At 57.5% G+C, this 22,547-nt stretch overlaps 1 protein-coding gene across 3 annotated transcripts in view; it reads right to left on the reverse strand.

Moving 5' to 3' along the window:
- Positions 1 to 22,547, reverse strand: part of FAM53B (family with sequence similarity 53 member B) — a 116,276-nt gene that overhangs the window by 56,060 nt on the left and 37,669 nt on the right. For 2 of the 3 annotated variants that reach the window (XM_047760700.1, XM_047760699.1), the window contains exons 2-3: positions 22,277 to 22,538; positions 13,417 to 13,471 (exon numbers count right to left, since the gene is read on the reverse strand). In XM_047760700.1, coding sequence (XP_047616656.1) covers positions 13,417 to 13,471; positions 22,277 to 22,354 — 133 coding nt within the window. In that variant the 5' untranslated portion in view covers positions 22,355 to 22,538. Of the gene's footprint in view, positions 1 to 13,416; positions 13,472 to 18,291; positions 19,040 to 22,276; positions 22,539 to 22,547 lie in introns of those variants that run through there. The other variant, XM_047760701.1, reaches the window with a different exon arrangement.

The raw sequence follows: 22,547 nt of genomic DNA on the forward strand, positions 1-22,547 counted from the left end.
AGTGGGGTTCACTACCACTGAGCCACGACAGGAACTCCCTGAGCAAGTCTTGGGCTGCAGAGACTTCAGGGTACGATAGGAGCTTGCACATTCGGGTCTCCACTTGAATGCATGCGTAAACAAGCTAAGCCTGCAAGAAAATGCTGACTCTGCACTTGAGCCCTTGCTTTAGTGAAAGAGTCAAGAACTATTTGCTGTTTTTCTACCATGCAATCGGGCACTGTGCTGAGACTTTTAGGACAGTCAAGACAAATGTGACAGAGTTCTTGCACTTGAGCTCGTAACACAAAAGCCGAGTTAGGAGATGTGCAGTGCCGCCAGGGATCAACGTGTTAGCACGTTTCTATTTTTCCTGATCTACACACATTCATAAACTGTGCAAATGTGAATATGGAGAAAAGTATGGTTTGAGTCTGTCAGTCAACCGAAGGAGAGAATGACATTCGGTAGGTGTTCCACGCACACTGATTCTCGTGGGTGGTGTATCCCCCATAGCGCCCTGCGTGGCCAACTTCCCTGCCCACAGGGGGAGACCCGGGCTTGGGGTGACTAAGCCACACAGCTAACAATCAAAGCCCATGCTCTTTTCACCACACTGCAGCACAGAGCTTCGTGAGCCAAAGGAAAGGCCAAGTCGGAGCTGAATGTGACGCTCCTTCCTCGAGGGCACCCCGTGCAGCCATGAGATGCAAGCCGGAGGGGCCGGGACCCTGGGTCAGGGACACAGCCAGAATCGGCCAGAGGTTGCTCCCCCGGGAGGGCCTTAGAAGCTGGAGGTGCAGCAGAGAGATGGGCCGCAAGCTGAGCCAAGCCAGCTGGGAACAAGATGGGACTCACACCGAGTGTCCAGGTCATCTCATCCCTGAAATCTGCTGGGGCCCAGTGAGGCTCAGCACACGGCCCCTGAACTGATTCGGACAAATTGCTACCCCAAATTACTTTTATGAAAAGAGCATTTATGTTGTTCACTACTCCTTGAATATTCACATTTTTTTTTTGTCTTTTTAGGGCTGCACCTGCAGCATGTGGAAGTTTCCAGACCAGGGGTCAAATCGAAGCTGCAGCCACTGGCCGATGCCACAGTCACAGCAACGCCAGATCCGAGCCCCATCTTCCACCGACACGGCAGACTGAGGCAACGCCGGATCCTCAACCCACTGGGCGAGGCCAGGGATCAAACCCACATCCTCATGGATACAGGTCAGGTTCTTAACCCGCTGAGCCACAACGGGAACTCCCACATTCTTTTAAAAAGGTTTCAACTAGACATTCGTCAGCAATTGAACGTTCAATAAACTAACACTAAAGTAAAATTTCTAAAAATACAAACACTGAGTGAGTCACGACCGTCTCTGTTACCTGATTTTGAAAAAGAAAAGTGATCCTCAGAAAAAAGGGGCCTTTATGTCTGAGAATGTTTTTCAAAATGAGAGGCGTGATAGCAAAACAGTAAACACAACTAAAATGTCCTCAAGCAGGGGGCTGGTTAAATAAAGCATCAAGGAATAACATGGACCATGAAAACAGCAGTTTTAAAGAATATTAATGAGGGGGGGAAATGGTACTGACGCAATACGAAGCAGAAAGAAACAGGATATAAAACTGTATAGACAGCATGATTCCTCTGCAGTAAAATACATGCTATATGGGGCGAGAAAGAGGAACTGAACCAGGAAGGCCATGGTCGAGTGGCAGAGAGCTAGCTGGCTTTTCTCTCTCGTCTCCCTCGCGCTGATATGTTTCCTACGCGGACCTGACCACCAAGCCTCCTGGGGCTGCGCCCGGGTCAGCGCCCGACTACGACCCCAGTCTGCTCTGGGGGTGCTCCTTTGGTTTCTCCCATCCAGCGATGCTGGCCACTCACTTCTCTCGCGGGACGAAGCATTCTGGCGGCGCCAGATGGGCCGTGAATGTGGCCGACTAAGGAAGGAACCAGTGGGCCCAACAAGAGCAGTGAGGTCCCAAGTGGCCCCGCGGTGGCCTGGACTTAAGGAGCCCGAAGTCCTCTAGAGAAGGGCTCTAGCGGGCCCTGGGAAAACCCGAGAAATGGAGATGGATCCCATCCTCGGAAGACACCACCTTCTGTTCCATTTTGGCCTCACTGCCCTGGAATTTTCCCCATCTCTAGGGAAATCACGAGAACAAAAGGGAACTGGGAGCCAGCTAGCCTTGCGCACTGGCCCTCGTTCGGCAGCATCCTTGCTCTCCGTGGCCGTCCCGTGATCCTGACTGGACCCCTCTGGGCCCCCGACTCCCGTTCCGGCTCCTCTCTGCCTCAAGAGAACTTTCTGAGTTGCCTTTTCGTTGCCTCAGAAGGAAAGGCAAACATTTCAGCCTGGCATCCAGAACCCCGCCTACTCATGGTCTCTGCAGCAGGGGCACCAAACTTCCTGTGACATCAGAAGTCAGAGGAGAGGCAGGCAGAGCCAACATCATCCCTGAGAAATGCCTGAAACAGCCCAGAAAGCCCGCTGCTCCTGGTTCTGGGTACGCAGCCCTGAAGAGTAATTCTGCTGCACTGGCAATTCTTTATAAAACTGAAGTTTAATAAATCGATGGCAGGAATGGGCATAGGTAACATCTGTGTGCCGGGGGGTCCGCGTTCCGTTTGTTTTTTGGTCACCTCTCAAGTCCCCAGTGGGAACCGGGATTGGACGGCAAATCCTACCGCGTTCCCACTCGCACACGGACCGGCTCCACTCTGTTCTAGGGGCTGAGCTTCCCGGACCTTAATGCACGCGATGTCTCTGCTGTGGAGAGGACTGAGTCCGTCCTCCACCCAGTCCACCGGTGACACGCGGGTACAGTGCCACGGCAGTGGGGCTGCAGCTTCTCCTTTCACAGCTCCACACCTTTGCAGAGGCCTGGAATATTCTCCCGCCTCTCTCCTCCCTCCTGTCTTGCATGTGCTGCATCCTCTGCAGATCCTCTGGGCACCTGCACCTCTTCACCTAGACTGTCAATCAGATGGCTCAGGTTAACCGGACCTGAATTATCTGCTTACATCTGTCTCCACCTCTTCTACCGAGCTCCAAGTTCGAGGACACTGGGCACGAGGGACACTCCAGGGCCTGTGCAGAGCGTGGCCTACAGGGGACCTCAGCCAGCGCTGGGCAGAGGAAGGAGAGGATGACAAAGGGCAGATGCAAACTGCAGAGCAGACCGTGGCCATTCACTTGGTCCCACGTAATCTTCTGTCCCTGACACAGGTAACTGTCCCTTGGCCGGGCAGCGCCAACCCAGGCTGTGCCTTGAACTCCACCCCCACCCCCACCCCCCAGCCCGGGCCGTGGATGGCTGGGTGTGAACTTTCTCCCGGGAGGCTGGCTGGCCCGGCAATGTTTCAGATACTTTGAAAACACAGAGCACTCACGGCTCGATACCGAGCACTGCTATTGTGTGTCAACACCAGCCAGGTGGCCACTTGTTCTGTCTGCGGGGCAGATAATATTTTAATTGTTTCTATCTTTATCGCTTCAAGAAGCACAATATCAGAAAAGTCAAAACAATCGAGGCTATGTTTAGCCCTTGTGTTTTCCTCCTTCGCTCAGGGAACAGAAGGCGATTTGCTGGGTCAGGTCACCGGACAAAAGAAACAGGAATAGAAGCTAATTTTTAATGGCAAACCGCCCTGAGCGTCAGGCCTGACATCACGTTATACAAAAAGCCGCAGTGAGGCTTCAAGGAGAGGATGCGGGCGCCCCCGCCCCTCCATTCAATATCGCTGCTGCACAAACAACTGCAACGCTTTCAAAAGCGACAATGGCCATGGACGTGGAGTCCACCAAGCAGGGCTCCCTTGCTGTGGTGGGAAGGGTGTGGACCTGGGTTCGAGCCTCAGCTCTGAAAGTTGCTTAACCTCTCAGAGCCTCAGTTTCTTCCTGTTAAAATGAGGGGGACGGAACGTAACCAGCTCCCAGAGCTGATCTGAGAACGACACGGCCGCCCAGCACAGGGCCTGCAAGGACAGAAGGGACTCTCCCGACGGCGGCCATGACCGTGACGGCAGCACTAGAGAAGCCTGGGAGAGTGGAGCCTCCATCCTCCGGCCCTGGGTACCAACCCTGTGGGACCTGGCTGGAGTGGGTGCCCTGATGTGCTGCACGAGGCCTCCTCCAAGTGTGATGTCAGGACCACCTGCAGGAGCAGCCTCTGGGGACTAAAATGCAGATTCCTAGGCCCAGTCCCCAACTTGCCCGATCAACAGAATCCCTAGGGGCAGGAACCTGCGTAGCTTATTTTAAGGTAAAGTTGTTGAGAACCAGTGCTCTAGACTACAGGCTAGGGGCCCGGGTTCTCAGACACCTCTGCAGCAGCGCAGTCAGACCGTCCGGCCACATCAGGAAGCTTCTGGAGGGTTGACAATTCCAGTCCCTACAGACCTGGATTCAGAACATCACTGAAAGTTGGTGTTTGGGCGTCTGTTTTGTTTGGGTTCAGTAACACGGTAGAATTTCAGAGAAGGATAACCTTGCCCTTCGAATACCTCAAAGTCCCTTTTCACAGGAGGGGGTGGGGACTCCCAGTTGCACAGCACATTCTGGGGGGAGAACCAGTGCAAAAGGCCCGAGAAGCCGACAGGTCACGAGAAGGGGATGGTGTGACCCGTCCCTGCCCCCGAGACACGCCCCGGCCTGAAGCCCCTCAGGGAAGCTCCAGGGACCGAGCCTCCAGCAGACATGGCACAGCCCCGGACACTGGCAGTGGCCACTTAAGTTCTAGGCGGTCCCTGTGACTCACCGTCAGGAGCATCGACAGTTTCTCTATGTCTCAGCTTCACGCGTTTGAGATCATACACGGGAGTGGGTGCATGTGTGTCGGGGGGGGGTATAAACACACACAGAGGTTTTCCTACAGAGGAGCAGGCCAACCACGAAAAACCACAAACAGCACACAGACCATCTAGTTTTCTCACAGATGGACTGAGTCGATGACCTTTCAAAGCTGAGGCTCCGCCTGCAGCGTCTGGAAGCCTGGGCGGCATCGGAGCAGCCGATGCTCACACACGTGGGGACAGGAGCTCAGATTCCCCTCCCGGGCTGTGGTCCTGAGACCCCTTGATTCAGAGCAGCAGGAGGCGGCTGGGTGCACAGATCTAAAGCTCAAAGGAACACAACACCCAGAAGAACACAAATAGCATCTGACCTCAAATGTTCTTGTTTCCATTTCTGCCCTTAAACTTGAAGGGAAATTCCCAGGGCCCAGATTCTCAGTGGACAACAAGCCTTCTTATGCTGAGAAGACAGAGGCGATCTAGGGCCCCGGCCGGCGCTGTGCTGTGCTGACAGGCCGCCTCGCGGGGACATGAGCGCAGCAGAATGCGGTTTCTAGAAAAGGTTAGGCACCTGAAGCACAGACCCAGGACAGAAGGTTCTCGCAGCCGCCCGGGCCGGGTGGCAGGCCCCAGCCAGATCAAGGCCGGCTGACTCATTCTTGGATGTCGCACCTGTCAACTTGTGCTGACATCGGTCCCCACCCTGCCCTGCGGGCTGGGTGTGCTAACTTGGTCTCAGGGCTGCAAGGACTCTATGCAGGATTGGGAGCGGGGGAGGGCAGCTCACCAATCCTTTCAGTGGGAAACTCAAGGGAATCGGGGTGTCTCTCTGAAGCCGGCTTCAGCAAAGCAGGCTTATGAAATGAACGCAGGTGGAAAACACACAAGACTATGACTGAGCTACCCCCCAGTGGTGTCCCTATCTTTAAATGAAATTGGGGGGGGAGTGGGGGGGCATCCCGTGGCATTTGGAAGTTCCCAGGAATTGAACCTGTGCCTCAGCAGCGACAACGCTGGATCCTTAACCTGCTGAGCCACCAGGGAACTCCCTTAGATGAACTTTGGAGCTCCTGGCCCACGGCAGCACCTCTTTCCCTGAATCACCAGAATGGAGGCTCAGCTCGGAGCCATGTCAGGAAGAAAAGGTCCCTGGGCTTTGCCTGCCCAAGTGTCCTCCTCTATTGTGCCCTCTCACCTGCAATGCATCAGAGAATGTCAGAGACAGCAACATAGGATACCATGCTCCTCAGCCAAGGCGCGAGGCTGCGGGGTTAGGATGGCTGGATGTAACGCTCCACTGGCCCTGCTGAGGGAAGACTGGCTCCAGGGGCCCTGGGAGATGCCCGAGAGGCCAGTGGCTTCAGTGTGGTTACTAGGGTCCCGCTATCACCAGCCGACCGGGGGTGGCCCATGGCAGCTGCCACTGCTTCTGGAAATTCTTGCTCTTACAAAAAGAGGCCCAGTGGGATCTCCGGACAGTATAGAGGTGTCTTAAAAGACCCCTCCAGGGAGTTCCCATTGTGGCTCAGCAGGTCATGAACCCAACTAGTAACCAGGAGGATGCAGGTTCGACCCCTGGCTCCACTCAGTGGGTTAAGGATCCGACGTTGCCATAGGCTGCAGTGTGGGTCACAGACAAGGCTCAGATCCTGCGTTGCTGTGGCTGTGGTGTAGGCAGACAGCTACAGTTCCAACTGGACCTCTAGCCTGGGAACTTCCATATGCTGTGGGTGCCAGCCCCACCCCCTCCAAAAAAAAAGAAGAAAAAACCCTCTAGACTGGGCTTTAGGAGCGTGGGCCTCAGTTTCCCGATCTGTATGAGGAAGTATGGGCTCTGGATGGTCCTCCTGCTCCATCCCCAGCCTCCAGGGGCACTCAGAAATACACGGGGGAAAGCCAGGATTTGCAACGGCAACAAAACTCTCAAGAGACAGGCCGGTTTGCCCGGTCTCCTTCAGATTCCCACCCGACTGTGGGTTTGGACAAAGTACTGGAAACGGGCTGCTGCTCACGATTCATCTCGAAACCAATGTGTGTGTCAGGCTGGGCACCATCACACAGGAGCAGTCAGGAGAGTGATTCAGGAAACTGTCAATAAATTCTCATTATTTTTTTTTCTTTTTTGGCTGCCCCACAGTATATGGAGTTCCCAGGCCAGGGATCAGATCTGAGCCTGTTGTGACCTGCGCTGCAGCTAGGGCAACACCAGATCTTTTAACCCACTGCGATGGGCCAGGGATCAAACTTGTGTCCTGGTGGTGCAGCGACAGGGCTGATCACGTTGCACCACAGTGGGAACTCCAACTGTTTTGGTTTTTTGTTCTGTTTTGGTTTTGTCTGTTCGTTTGTTTTTTATTTTGGCCACACCTGCAGCATGCAGAAGTTTCCATGTCGGGGATCAAACCTGGGCCATGGCAGTGACCATGCCAGGTACTTAACCTGCTGAGCCACCAGGGAACTCTCAAAATAACTGCTAAATAACTGACACCCCACTGAGATCCTTGCTGAAGGTGGGAAATAGCATGAGCACATACTCCAAGCATAATTCTCATCTAATGGCACTCCCTCTGTGACTGATGGGGAACCCAAACCTCAGAACAACACCCCCGTCTCGCCCGTTGACACACAGCTAGCAAAGAGCAGTCTGCAATCCCAAGGCCGTGCTCTCGCACTTGGGCCAGGCTGCTTTCTAATGCCTATTTTTCCATGTGGAAGGCCACCTGGTGATGCACCATGTGAAGGTGCCCACGGCCAGTCTGGCAGCCACCAGTCCCTGTCCTCTGGCACCTCTGGGGCCCCCTCCCCATGTCAGACCAGACGGGGCGAGAAGGCAGCCCGGGAGGCTCCCTTTCCACTTGTCACCGTAAACAGCCATCACGTGCCAACCACACTCGGCACCGACTTCCATCTGTACTGTAGTCCAGAAACACGGTCTGAACCCAATAAATGTTTCAGGGAAAAACTGACAGCCCTCTGTACGGAAAATCCTGACAGTTTTTTAGTGCTGGGAAAAATCATACCTACGACTGCATAAAAAATAAATAAATAACTAATTGAAATAAGTTTTGTAAAAAATCATACATATGCACACTTGCCTACGGGCATACTTTTTAAAACGGAAACATGTCTGAGCCGAGCCTATTTTGGTTAATAATCAGTTTCTTTTAGGAGGCCCTCGTCCAGCGATGATGTGCAGAACAGCCACCTCCGAGAGACCGAGAAGGCGGCAGAGGCCAGAAATTCGGCCGAGGAGCGCTGGTTTTGTTACCGCTATTGTTCATTTTGTTTCCATCATGTGTTCATTTGTTCTTGGAAACCTAAAATGCTCCACCTCTGAATGCTGGCGGTTTCCTAAACAGTGTAGTCTACATTCCGGTTCCAGCGACAAACGGCGACAGAGGGAAAAGACCCAAAGCTACCAGATCTCGAGGCGAAATCTTTTCATGCTACACAACACAGCCAACTGGTGTACCCCGTAGAATTAGTCCAGAGGGTGCCCCCAGGAGAAATCCTTCTATATCACAGAGCAGACTTTAACCGCCAAGTAATTCAACACGGCAAGTGAGGGCTTATAATTAAAATGCTGACAAACCTGAATCGGAGTGGCACAAGTCGGGCTGCTATAATATTTTTACAATTCCTTTTTATACATAATGTATGATCCTTCTGCTCAAGTTTCCTCTATGTTCTTTGCCTGTGAAATAATTTACATTAATAAATAATTTATTATCATAACTCCTAAAGTAATTATGGGTTTCCACCCAATTTTTGTTTCCAGCATGTGAACTCTTTTGTTCTCTGTCCACTGTTTTCTATCTTCTTTCTTTCTTTTTCGTTTTTTTTTGCTTTTTAGGGCCACACCCGAGGCATTTGGAGGTTCCCAGGCTAGGGGCTGAATTGGAGCTGTGGCCACTGGCCTACGCCACAGCCACAGCAACGTGGGATCCGAGCTGCGTCTGCGATCTACACCACAGCTCACGCAATGCCGCATCCCTGGCCCAGTGAGCGAGGCCTGGGATCGAACCCGCATTCTCACGGATTTTCGTTGGATTCGTTTCCGCTGTGCCACGACGGGAACTCCCCACCGGCCTGTGTGAACACGACTTCCCTAGGGGCCTTTGGGCGGCAAGTGGCGCATGTGCTTTCTCACGTTTTGTCGGATTTTCCAGTCTCCTCCTGGCTGAGTGGGGAGGAAGACGGAGTGTGCAGCATCCAGTGTTCCCGCAACATGGAACTCACGTAATGGGTGCGACTAGCCAAGCCGAGGGTGCTGAGTGGAGGCTGCTCTCACCCCACTGGCCCTGTTTCACCCAAAGAGATGCAACGAGCGCACACGTGAGCCTGGACCAGCGTGAAGCATCACCTTCCCCACGAATGGTGGAGGCGGGGGAGCAGCTGTGTGCTAAGGATGCCGGGGCACCCCTCCCCCCGCCAACAGCCAGGCCCCCATCTTCACCCACTAGAAATCACAGCCAGGAAGAGGGTTTGGCTGGCCTGTCGGGCCAGCTGACCGGTGGGTGGGCCACGCCCATGAAACTGCCATCTAACCCAAGTTTCCTGTGTCAAGGGCGTGCACGGCTCTTCCCCAGAGAAGCTGTTGGCGGAGGAAATTCCGGTTCAGCACAGAAGGTGTGATGAGGATGGTCTGGGAGGTGAGAAAAGAAACCAAGAAGCACAGCCTCCTCTCTGCTGGAAAGGGCCTTGGGGCGACCAGGCTGGGCGGGCAGCCTAAGAAGGGGCCCTCAGCCCTGGCACAGAGCGGGCCGGCCGGCCGCTTGGCTCCGCTCCGCCCCGGCTTCTCCCATCCACCCTTCGTGCTGCCTTTGTTCCCCTCCCCCTTTGGAAAAGAACAAAACCACTTCTTTGTATCAAGTCCCCAAACTTGGAGGGGGTGGGGGGACGAAGGTGGGGCGGGGCCTGGAGTCCGGCTCACAATAAGGGAGCATGAAGTGCTTAGAAACAAAACATTGTCGTGAGCGCTGATTATATTCGTAAAGCATTTTATCTCAGCGGGTGCAGAGGAGGCTGAGCTACTTGCGAGGGTGGCTTTTTAAGAGGAAGCAAACAGGCACTCCCCACCCTCACGCGCCGGCCTGGATTTTCTTAAGGGGATTTCTGAAACTCCAACGCGTCCCAGCGTCCAGCTCGGACCCTCGCGTGGGGGCCTAGAAGGAAAATGCTCTGAGTCTCGGGGCCAAGCTGTCCCCAGCTCTCGGGAGAATTCCACTGATCGGGGCCAGAACCTGAGTCCTCTATCTTCAGGAGACAGGCGGGCGGGGGCGGGGGGGTTGGTGATTAGAATACTATGACATTTTATCTTCACAGAGCATTGTCCAGCCCTGGAAGTGCCCCAAATGCCTTTTTTTTTAGGGCTGTACCCCCAGGCTAGGGGTCCAATCGGAGCTGCAGCTGCCGGCCTAGGCCACAGCCACAGCAATGCCAGGTCCGAGCCACATCTGCAACCTACACCACAGCTCATGGCAATGCCAGGTCCTTAACCCACTAAGTGAGGCCAGGGATCAAACCTGCATCTTCATGGATACTAGTCAGGTTCTTAACTCACTAAGCCACAGCGGGAACCCCCTCAAACCCTCTTGAGAGGTCTGGCTGGACCCACTGGGTGTCTGTCTTCTTTGCTGCTACTGAAAAGCAGGCGTGGGATGACGTCTCACTGCAGCTCATGTCACAGGGCAAGGCCTGGGGTTCACTGGGCTGCAGGAGCCACGGGAGCGCCCACCAGCACGCAACCCGGGCGGGACCACTGACATTCCCACCTCAGCAAGTGCAGGAAGGGGAGAGAGATGGGAGGGGCTGAGCCGGCACCTCCTGTGTGCTGCTATCTCTTTACATCCTATGAACACCTGCCAGGTGCAAGATGGGGTGGGGGCAGAAGATGCACCGATGTGCCCAGAGCTCTGAGGGCCTGCCGTGGGCACGGATGTGGAAGTCGCCCTCATCCATGGGGATTTCACTGCTCCCTGGTCTTTATCCTCCATGAGACAGAAACCTGCCTGAGGGCAAGGGCTGAGCCAATCGATTCCCACACGGAGCACCTGACACAGAGTAGCTACTCAATAAATACCTACTAGGACAACACTGAAACGAACTGATGGACTCTTCTACAAGCCCTGGCTGTGCGTGCTGTCAGAGGCATCAGGGTCTCCCAAAGCAAGGAGGGCCTGAGAACAGAAAGATGAGCACGTAGGAGAGAGAAGCAGGGAGAAGCCAGGGGGGCCGCACAGACCCCACGGCACAGCTGCCCCCCTGCCCTTCTGCCATCTGGGGTGCCCTGGCGCCAGACCGCAGAGCAGGAGGGAGGCAGGGCCCCTGGGAAGGGAAGAGCCCCCAGGCGAGGGAGACTCTGCAGAGCCCTTCCTGAAGAGCCACCTTCCAAGCCGGAACCTGGAGGAGCAGCAGCACAGGCCGTCCTAGAAACACAGGCCAGAGAGCGGCCCCCAGCAGGAGGCAGGCCGCTGCGCCCTATGGGCTCAGAACGATTCTGCCGGGGATCTGGGAGGAGATCTCACACCCCACACTTGCAGCCAGGGCTCCTGCCTCCATCCCGGGGCCTGAGGCTCTTGCTCGTGAGTGCGACTCTCTCCCCTACACCTCCTCCCCAAGGAACCAAGGTGGTCCCTTTGTTTGGGTACAGAGACCCCTTGCAAAAGCAGGATTCTCCATGCGGCCTCAGCCCTCTCCTCCACCCACGCTGTGCCCACCTTCTTCCAAATGTCTCCCAGCGTCCTGCCGGCGGCAGGCCGGTGCTGACGTCACGGCCATTTTACAGATGAGCAAACTGAGGCTTAGAAAAGGTAAGCAGCTCTGAGGGACTGTGTGAGCACCAACACCGCCCATCGCAAGCCCAGAAGCGCTCCAACTTGTCCGTGATGCACTTGGAGCAAACAGCAAGGAAGCCTGATGCACGGACGGCCTTGAGACACAGACCAACATGTCCACAACCCGGGCCACTCGTCTGGCTCGGTTCAGAGCCAAGGTCCTGGGGGGCCACAGGGCAGGCGTGCCCAGGAGCCCCCCTCCTGCCCGGACATGACAAAGGAAAGCAGCCCAGCCGGAGCTCTACAGGGAGTCTGGCCCAGGAAGCCCGCCGAGAAGCCGGCTTCTGGGCCACCCAGATGGGTCAATGAGGGTGTGTTGAAAGCCACCACCGAGTGTTCAGTGAAGTCCCCGGCGGGGACGGGCCTCAGAAGTGTGTCACAGGGGTACAGCAAGGTCAGGTGAGCCCCTGTTTCTACGGCCTCGGGGTGGCAGCACCAAGGGGGCTGCCCAGGGTGCTGCCACACAGCTGTGGCTTGTGAGAAGAAAACAATCCTTCCTCCCAACCCAGGGTCCAGCTCTGCTGACCATGGGGCCTTGGGGACGTCACCCCCTTGAGGCCTTGGCTTCGCCAGAGTCACGGGGACCCTGGCACAGCACTGCGCTCACTGCGACACTCACTGTGACACCCCCAGCACCACCCCCGTCGGGTCAGCCCACCTACGGGAACTGGGTCTCAAGAAGAAAAAGAAAACGCCAGGGCCGAGACAAAAGGCCACGGGGACTCTGCGCAGCCCTGCGGAGACAAACCTGAAACCCGAGAGCCCGCACAGGGGACCCATCGAGGAAGCCAGGTTTCTGCCCCCGCGCAGACATTCTAGAAACACATCTGGCGAGGTGTCCCCGGAGGGGGTGGGACTCAAGGAGAGACGGCACGGGGAGACGCTGTGCCCGACCATCCGGAGCAGAGAGAAATCAATGCAATCGATACGTCCTCTCTCTGGCCCCCTCGTAAACAGGGTCATTCACGCTGGCATGGGAACAGGGGACCCAGGCAACCTTTCTGGAAAACGTGTCGGAAATATGAAGCAAGAGCCTGAAAAATGTTCCTGCCCTCTGGCCTCTCCATTCCACCCCTGGGGACCGTCCCAAGAAATAATCCAAAAGGCAGAGCAACATTCAGACACTTAGCCACTGTTCACCAGGACGGCAAGCAAAACGGTCCTTCCACCCCACAGTCAAGAAACAGTTACATCATTAAATACACCGAATCACCCACACAATGCAGTAGTACAGACCCATTAAAATGCATGGGATGGGCAGTTTTAGTGCCATGGGGAAATGATGCTAATTATTATGAAGTTAAAAGCCAAAAAAATTGTGTGTGTGTGTGTGTGTGTGTGTGTATATATACACACATATATGTAATTTCATATAATCATATGTTCATCGTGGACCTGGCTATGTAAAAAAATGCAAAGAACATAAAATACAACAAGATAGCAACAGTAGTCATAGCTGTGGGTATCACGGCCGCGAGATATTTTTCTACTTTACACTACGGTGCGTTTTCTGAATTAAAAAAAAAAAAAACTCAACATGATTAATAATCAGACAGAAACTCTCAATGTCGTTGGAAATAACATTCGCAAACCACACACCAGCGCCCGGCCACTCACTTAGCCCCCGCAGCCCCTGCGCCGCTCCAGCACCGCTGAGTCCGAAACAGTTCAAACACACCGAAAAGAGGCCCCGCCGCTGTGCTTCGTGCCTGTGTCCAGAAAGTGCTTTGAGCGTCTCACCTGGAGGACTCAGGCCCTGGCGGAAGGGCTAGAGAAGGACTGTCCCCAGCCACCTCGGTTACTCACCCATAATTCCACAAGAGAAAAGTGTCGGTCCTTGACTCATCTTCTTTGGCGTGTGCTGAAAACAACCAGAAAAGCTATCACTCTTCAAGTCATAAGAAGCACGTTTGCACATGACCCTGCACTGATCCCTTGCTAAAGTCACCATTAAAGGGGTAACGTCAGATTAGGAAAAGGAGGAAAAAAAAAAAGTATTAAAAGAGACATCTGCCTATGATTAGGTCTGGACTCTTTGTCTGGAGGCTCCGGTGAGCTAGGGAGTCCATCAAGTTCATGGGCTTTAAAAACACACAAGAGAGCCCCGTGACTTCTGACCCCGGGGATCTCTCCACGTGAGCGACGCGGAGGTGGTGCAGGAGGAGGTGTGATGCAAACAGTTCACCGAGCTGAGCTGAAGACAGGCCTCCCCACAGCCCCGGCGAGGAGAGGGGACCTCTTCCTGTCCACGGGGACAGGAAGAGCCTCAAGGGCAGGGCAGAGGCCCCTTCTCACCCTCAGAGCCCTCCCTTCGCGATACCAGAACAGCTCTTCCTCCTCTATGTAGAAGCATCAGGTAAAACTCAAGAGGGCAGCCCTCGGCCTGCAGGCTGCTGTGCAGCTCGGAGGCCCCCGGAGGCCCCCTCGTGAACTGAAACAGAGCCCCAGAGGTCATGTTTGGTCCCAACACATAGATAGCTGTGGCTTTTCAAGCCCTTGGCACCGTATTTCCACAAAGGTTCCCCTTTCCACTGTACACACTGCACAGCTCCCCTCCAACCCCGCACCCAGCCTCAGCTCAACTGGGGCCGTTGGGGGAAAAGCCAGGGGGGCCTAGAGGCTACCCAGTAACCTGCATGTGGAACAGTCACCCGTTCCCTTGTGCTGGCTGAAGCCCAGGTCGAGAGGCCCGTTCTGGGCTCCAGTGAGAAGGAGACTGTGCTCGCCAGGCCCCGGGAAGAAGGTCCACGCACTCCTTCCTGCATTCATTCATCCAGCAAACAGGTACCAGCGATTAGTTCCGGGCAGGCTGTGCTAGGGTTGAGCATGCGATGGTGGAAGCAGCGCTCAGCTCCAGAGGGGTCGGCTGGTCACAGGGGGCCCTAACGTGTGAGAGGAGCCCCACGGGACAGGGACACGCAAGGCTTCCACTCCAAGAAGTGGGCTGGATCCCAGGCCCGGCTCTTTCGGGCCTGGAAGGAGGAGGGTGGGGCTGGCTAGGAACACCTGGCCCACCCAGATAAGACAGGCCAGCGTCTGGCATCAGCTCCCCCACCCGTGTCCCCAGCTGCCCGAGTCAGGGACCCTTTGCCCTCGGTCACCTACGCGTTCATCCAATCAGGTTATTAAGGGTCCGCCCTGACCAGCCTGGAACACAGAGGTGAGGGACGCCCTTGTTTCGTAGAGGCCACGGTCACCAGATAAGCCGCTACACTGCAGTGTGGGACCTGGGCCAGGCCATGGGCGCTGGGGGCCTAGAGGTCAGGGCTGGCTCCCTGGGGAGACAGAAGCTGGCTCTGAAGGACCAGGCGGAACTTATGGGGGTGAACCGGAGCAGGATGGTCCTCCTCTGGCCCGCTTCTTGGGCTTAAAACATGCCTCGTGTTTTCAAGATAGGTCTCCCTCCTGGATCCCATCCAATCTACAGCCAGCCGCGGAAATATGTGGAAAGAGTTAAAGGCAGCAGCTGCCTCTGCCTCTCTCCCGGCTCACACCAAAGTCACCGAGTGGAAAGCGGGTGGCAGTCACCCAGAGCCCTGCTTCCGGGCAGCGCCACCTGGGGAAGCCAGCCAGCCAGGCCCCAAAAAGCTACAGAGAGCCAGATAAGGGGCCTGGCCGATGCCACAGACCCAGCCAACCGAGGGAGATGGCCCTGATGCCACAGGAGCCCCCCGCACAAAGCAAACACCTGCTGGGACCCCCAGCCCCCACCCATGCCCAGCCCACCCCCGCACCTGGTAGGGAGGGGAACTACCCAGGCTGGGAGCCCACAGAAACCCAAACCAGGACCCGGGCAGGGGAAAGCAGAAGGCGTGAGAATGCAGGAGTCGCCACGCTGCTGCGATGACAAGCAGGGGCCACCGGGGAAGGCGTGGGTTCACAGATGAGGCAGGAAGCAAACCAGCGAGAACCGAGAACCACTGTCAGGGGAGCACTGCTCACTGGCCTTTCCTCCCATCAAGCCGGCATGTCCAGACAGAGGGACACGTCGGGGCCCCTCCCCAGGAATGGGGACTGGCGAGTGGGCGCCAGGGATGCTGGAGCACCCACAGGGCCATGCGCAGCACTCCTCAGGCCCTCGATCATTCACTCACTCACTCACTCATTCACCCGGCAGGGACTCGCCCGCCTTTGCCGCAGACACGCTGACACGCTGGCGGGGCTGGAGAACACACGCTCGGAATGTGACTGCTTCTTACGCCCCGTGCTGCCCGGCCCGAGCCCCACCGCCCTCCAACGAGGGACCGAATGAGTCCCCAACCTGGTCCCCTGCGTGCGCCCAGGCCCGCCATCTGTCCTCCATCCTCCACACAGACCCAGGGAGACCAGCCCACGTGGCTGCACAGCTTACAACCCTCCAACCATGTCCCACGGCTACCAGGATAAAACCTAGCCGCGCCTCCTCCCGGCGGCCCACCAGGCCCACGTGAGCCAAGCCCCCGTCCACCCGCCTCACTCACGCGGTTCGGGGACCGGCCGGCTCACTGCCTCAGGGCTTCGCTCCGCGGCTGGTTCCCATCACGCGGCCTCCTTGGCGGCCTTCCCTGACCATCGCGGCCGATGGGCCCTACCCACCCGCGCTTTCTTCCGCGTGGCCTTGTTTAATGCTTGCCCTACGTGCCCCCGTTCGTTTGTTTCTGTGCTCATACTCTGCCTCCCCCAAAATCAAGCTGCTCGAGGCTGCTGTCCCGTCCACAAATGCTCCCAGCCCAGAGCAGGCACCACGTGACTCTCCGCTGACTGCTACGGCCACCTGTCGGCCCCAGGCTGTCTTGTTCTTGCGGTCACACGCCCGGCAGATGCACGGCCGATGGAAATGGATTCCCACTGGACAGAACCCGCTGTCTCCCCAAATCACCGGGCTCATGCCAAGGCAAAACTCTCGGAAGAACAGGGGAGCGCACCACCAGACAAAATTGGGGTTGAGCCCCCCATGGGCCGCTTGGGTTCCCCACATGCCCTCTGACTCTGTACCCAGGGGCATGAGGGGTTCCGTGATCGCGTGCATGGAGATCTTAACACTTGAAGGAACACCTTTTCCACGTCCCCTGTCCTGGGCGAGCCCCACTCCCGGTCTTCTCACTGAGCATGTGAAACTGCGGCCTGGTGGTGCACCCCCCCCTTCATCCACTAACAGCACCCCAAGTTCACACTGGGACTCCTCCCCTCCCTCACTGGGGTGGGTGTGGCTGACCGGCCACCCCTGCTCCTAGGCTTGGACTCCTGAACCAAGGGGGTGCTGGGCTGGCGCACCCAGCAGGGAGACTCCAAGCCTGCCAGGAGCCCCCGCTTCCAGTCCTCTGAACTGCCTGTCCCTGCCTTCCTGGGGCTTCATTCACCAGCTGCTCTCCTACCATCCTCTCCATCACTGCCGTGGGTCCTTGCGGTGTAAGTCAGCTGCTTACATCGGAGGAATCCCAGCCAATTTCGGGCCAGACTTTTTTCTGTGTGTGTCTTTTTATGGCCGCACTCATGGCATATGGACCACAACCAGAGCAACTCGGGATCCAAGCTGCGTCTGCGACCTACGCCGCAGCTCACAGCAACGCCAGATCCTTAACCCACTGAGCAAGGCCAGGGCTCGAACCTGCATCTTCATGGATGCTAGTCGGGTTCACTAACAGCTGAGCCACGACAGGAACTCCCTGGCACCAGACTTTAAACAGGCTAATAATGGTGGAACATCAGGCAGCGACTCGAGGTGATGTCTGGACTGAGGCTTCTTGTACCATGAGAAAATACAGTTGATAAGTTAAACCTGCCTTAACGGAAAAGATATAAGAAAACCTGCCAAAACACGTGCAGTGAGGTTTAGCTCCAACCCCACCCCACCCCCTGCCAAAAACGCTGCTTCCTCCTCTTTCTTTTCCTTCGTCTTCTTCATGACGCTCAACTCAAACTGGCTTGTGTGTATAGAGTCATTCCACTGAAGTGGTTATGGAGAAACGCTGATAGCACAGTGGCAATGTTAAGGTCAAACACAAGGCCTGGACTAGTCATGGGCTGACTACTTCCGCCTGGGGCTTTCTGCCTCCGGTCGATCAGGGTTAAGAAAAAGAAAAAAATAAAAATTACAGAAAAGATGGATCAGGGCCTCCATCTGGCTTGCTGAGCTCCGTGTCTGAGGCTGGGCTGGCAGTGGACAGGCCAGAACACACGTAGCCGACAGCTTCCCAGGATGCAGGACCCGGGCACATGCTAACTGCTGGACAGCTTCCCTGGGCCCAGCTCCGAGGGCCCCACTGGGCCCCAGCTCATCCAGAGCCGGGCTATTCCCACTGCCTGTGCCATTCTGCAGCCAGCCTCCCCTACCCTCCGGGCCCGCGCACCCACGGTGGGAAGGATGAGCCAGTCACTATGTGGGCGATGCGGTGAGGCGAACACCCCGGGGGAAGCTCCCGCCACCTGAGGTTTCCCAAGACGTTCAGTGCTTGCACACAAGCACGTGTCCGGGCCCTGGCCACTGTCTGCAGGGCAAGAGGACGCTAAGCCCCGCTCCCCTGGGTACTTCTCCCCCTCCGAGCCGCCGTTCCTGAGCCTCCCCAGGGAGCCTGGTGTCCGAGACTCGGGGATCACCAGAGAAGGCTTGGGAATGAGACCTTCCACAGGAAAGGCAGAAGCTGGACACCCAATCAAGGCTCCAGGGGCCATGTGTCTGGAAGGCTAGAAGCCCTGACTTACATAAAGGCACGATCCAAGTCATCATTTAATTCAGACAGAAAACAGCCGGGCTCATCTCTGGCCACAGTCGTGCTTCTTCGGAGCTCTTCCCTGGAGACTGCGGACCAGAGCCATCAGGTCACTCTCTCCTCCCGACGCAGGGCTCCAGGGGCCCAGAGGGCAGCACCGACACTCGCACACTCGAGGGGCACAAGCAGGGTGCCCCAGCCTCCAGAAGAGAACAGGGGGAGCCTGGGCCATGGAAAGCAGAAGGGCGAGCCAGGCCGAGAAGAAAGAGAAGCTTAGGACGGAGTCGCACCCCTGGGTGGAGGCCCTCCGAGCTGCTGATGGAGCTGGGGCAGGCAGCCCCGGCTCCCTCGGCCGGAGGGCGGGCCTTGGTGTCTTGGCTTCTGCGGGGCAGTGGGGGCGGGGGGGCACCCGCCGCCTCGGACTTCGAGCGCTTCTGGATTCCGACCAGGGATCCTGGCTGGGGCTGTTGGGCCCCCTGCCAACCTGGGGTGACGGGCAGGAAGCCGACCTTGGGTGCCCAGGCAGCTGGGTGCAAGGCCTGACTCTCCTGCTGGCCAGCTCACTTGGCCTGGGCATCCCAATCTGACCAGCACGGAAGGAAGTACCTGCTCCCCAAACTGGTGTCCGCTGTTGCCGGAAATAGTTCGAAGCTGAGGAAAGTGAGGCAGCCCCGCTCCGCCCTCCGCCCCCAGCTCCCTGTGGGCTCTGGACTTTAGGGAGGGCTGGGAAACGGGGTTGGGGGGGGTGGCCATGGGGGGAGAACAGACCCTTGGCCTGAGCGTGGGCGTGCGGGAAGGAGCGGGGGACGCTGCTCCCGAGGTCAAATGTCTGGGCTGCCTTCCAGCAGCTGCAGCTAATGTTAGACACTCAAGGAAGAGGAAAGGAAAGAGGGAGGAGTGGGGCACGGGAACCGAGAGCATGAGCCTGGCCAACCCCCCCCTCCCCGCCCGGAGAGACCGAGGGCTGATCCCGCCCCCCACGGGAGCAGGGGCAGTCACGCTGTCACCAGCATTTTTAGAAAAAGGAGAACAAGAGAGCCATGACATGGGCCCTAAGCAGGCGGGGGGGGGGGGAGGGGGGGGGGCAGGCGGGTGTGTCCAAGACTCCCTCCCTGTGCTTCCCCATCCCCACGTGACCTCCACCTGCAGTTTTAGGCTCTGTCCCCACTGCGGGGCCTCTAGGCCCAGCTCCCATCATTCCAAAGTGGCCTGTGGTGATTCATGATTCCTTTTTTAATCTGAACCCCCTACTTCTGTTATCTTCTTAGTCTGATTAGAAAACAAAGGAGACAAGCCTCTCCATCTTTCCTGTTATTATCTTGATGGTATTTACACGAGGATGATGTTACCCGTTTAGGAAGCTGAAGCAAAGCCCCAGCTTCCTCTCAACCTTGCTGGCTGCTCAGAGCAAATCCTGATCAGTTCATCTTCCATGCTGCCGCGTGGATGTCACCACGAGGCTGGTCTCATTTGGGGTCTTTCTTTGGCTGTTTGCAGCTGTGCATCTCCCCAAGGCCGAGGGGAGTTCAGGGACAACCGCAGCCTCAGGAGCCGGCCAGCGTGAGCAGGAGGGCCTTGGTGGGGGGCACAAGGGCCTGGACTCAAAGCCTACCATCCTGGCACCTTGCTCGCCAGCTGTGCGCCCCTCAGTAGGGCGGGGGTGGGGGAGGCTCCAGGAGAGGCAGGGGCGACAGGACCTCTACCGGCCCCACGCACCCTACTCCCGCCCGCCAGGCCTGCGACGGGCTGACCACCTGTGACGTGCCAACAAACTGACACAGGAGAAGGGCCCTCTCCAAAGGCGGCTGCTCCCGGCCACTGACCTGCCCATCTGGGAAAGGAGGGAAGGAAGAGGAGGAAGACCGATGAGAAGGGGTGGGTGTGGGAAGGAAGCCGCAGAGCCCCCTTTGAGGGCCGTTCACTTCCCTTGGCCGTCTCTCCTCTCCTCCTCTCCGGCTGGGGCTGGGAGGCCACGCTCCGGCCAGGCCTCGGGCCCTGTCTCCTCAGAGAGCAGTTCAGCTGGCTGTGAGCCCGAGGGCCCTGGAACCAGCTCCACACCCACCCCCAGGCCGGCCCACCCCGAGATGTAACCAAGTTCCACGGTGACGACTAAGGCAGCGGCATAGCTGGAAGCAGACAGGGAAGCTCCCTGGGGACCTCCAGGAGGCCCTCACCCTGAGAGCCACTCCTTTTTGCTCAGAGCCACTCTATGCAAGTGCTTTAATTCCACCAGGAAAATAGCCACTAAGAGAGGAAACCAGAGCAACCCGTGCCTACACCCCCTCAGCTGTGAACTTGGACAGCAGAGAAGGGACTAAAACGATGATGAGCCGAGACGCTGGGCTACAGGAACCCACATTCATTCACTGCACAAAAGTCCTCTGAGCACCTACCATGTACGAGGCCCCAGGGGCAGGCACTGGATGTGCTGCAAGAAGCAAAAGAGGCAGAAGTCCTTGCCTCGGGAGGCTCACATTCTAGTGCAGGAGTCACTCAATGAGCAAGATCAAAACATCAGAAAGTTAAGTGTCTGGGAGGGAAAAGAGACGGGAAAGGGGACAGAGAGCATCCAGAGCTGTAGTGGAGTTAGCCTCAGGCCACGTGGCCAAAGCAAAGGAGGGAGGGGACAAGTCCTGCTAAGGGGGAGTGTTCCAGGCCACAGAAGAGGTGCAAAGGTCCTGAGGCACGTCTGAGCAAGGAGGCCAGCATGGCTTGAGCGGAGTGAGTGGCGGCGGGGCGCGGGGGGGGGGTGTGTGCATGTGGTCTCAGGGGCCAGAGGTGGTGGCCCCTACACATCCAGGTAAGGGCTTGGTGGTTGCCTGGCTGGAGGTGGGAGGCCAGGGGGAGGTTCTGGGCAGAGGAGGGACAGTCTGACTTGCATTCCCTCTGGCTGCTGGTGGAGAACAGGCTGAAGAAGCCAGAAGCATAAGAATCCCGGCGAGAGAGGACGCGGGCAGGACCAGAGGGGCAGCAGTGAGGGTGGAGAGAGGGCATCTAATGATGGCTACATGCTCACTGGGAGGAAGGAGGGACGGGCAGACTCGCCTCGTCTCGTGGCACTCTTCCAGCCCAGGGCCTGACCCACCCCAGGTGCAGGCCTGCGGAGTCGACACAGGCCTGGGTGGCTTTCGCAAGCTCCTAGGGAGACCTGTGACCCCTCTGCCAGCAGGTGTGAGATGGGGGAGGAAGCACACGAGGTCTAGAGCTGGTTCTCAGGAGGGCTGTCAAGGCACCAGGAGGGGCTCCGGGCCACGTGACTGTGGCCAGTGCCCTGTCCCTGATGACTGAAACTGCAGAGTCCTGGGGACTCACCCGCCTGCGAAACTCCTCCGCAGGAGAGTTTTTGCCTGAGGGGTACTTCCTCCTCCTCCCTCTGCAGGAAGCAGCCCACTCCTGAGGAACTGGGGCTGGAAGGAGGGCGCGGAGGCCGATTTGTTCTCTCTGGCCCAGCTCGTCGGGCCACTTGGCCAGAGGACGGCCTCGTGAAGGGTGGCCGCCACCGGGCCACCAACTTGGCCGCCAGGCCGACCTTCCTTCTCCATCGTCTCCCACTCCTGACATTCCCGAGGCGGCAGCGCTCCCTCTGACGGCCCTTGGCAGGCAACAGTCTCATCCTGGCCCCTGCCCGGGGACCACCCCGCCTCCTGGAAGCCACCTCCTTTACCGGGGTGGAGACCAGAAGGAATGCCCGTTGCAGCCTGGCAGAGGTGGCAGAACCATGCGTGGGGCTGGTGCCCAGGCTGCTGGTCCCTCCCTCCCTGCTCACCAGACTCCGGTCTGGGCCGGCTGCTTCTTTCCTGCGAGTAGGCAGCCTGGCTCGGGGTGATTCTGCCCCACGGCCCGCCTGCCAGTCTCACGGAGCTCTGCTCTCAGGCCCTCTGGACTCGGTCTGCTAAGCCTGCTTGCTCAGTCCACAGCCCCTCTTGGACATCAGGCCTCAAAAGGGCATCAGAGAAACGAGGCCACTGGGTCCTTACCAGCTCAGGGCTGAAGGTCCTGCATGCTATGGGGTCGGCTCCCTGCTTGTCGAGGCTCTGACTCAGGATCATCACCATGGTAAGGGCCTCAGGCGCTGGGCGCCAGCCCAGGGCGGGCACAAGCCATCCTCGGCGGGGGGACACAGGCAGAGGCGACCTCCTGGGCACCTCCTGGGTGAGGACGTCAGCAGAAGCGGCTCCCCACTGGCTGCTCACCCTCGGGTGGGGCTCTTCCAGGCAATGGCCGAGCGTGGTCAGCGCCCTGCAAAGC

Source organism: Phacochoerus africanus, chromosome 15 (assembly GCF_016906955.1).
Source record: "Phacochoerus africanus isolate WHEZ1 chromosome 15, ROS_Pafr_v1, whole genome shotgun sequence".
NCBI lineage: Eukaryota > Metazoa > Chordata > Mammalia > Artiodactyla > Suidae > Phacochoerus > Phacochoerus africanus.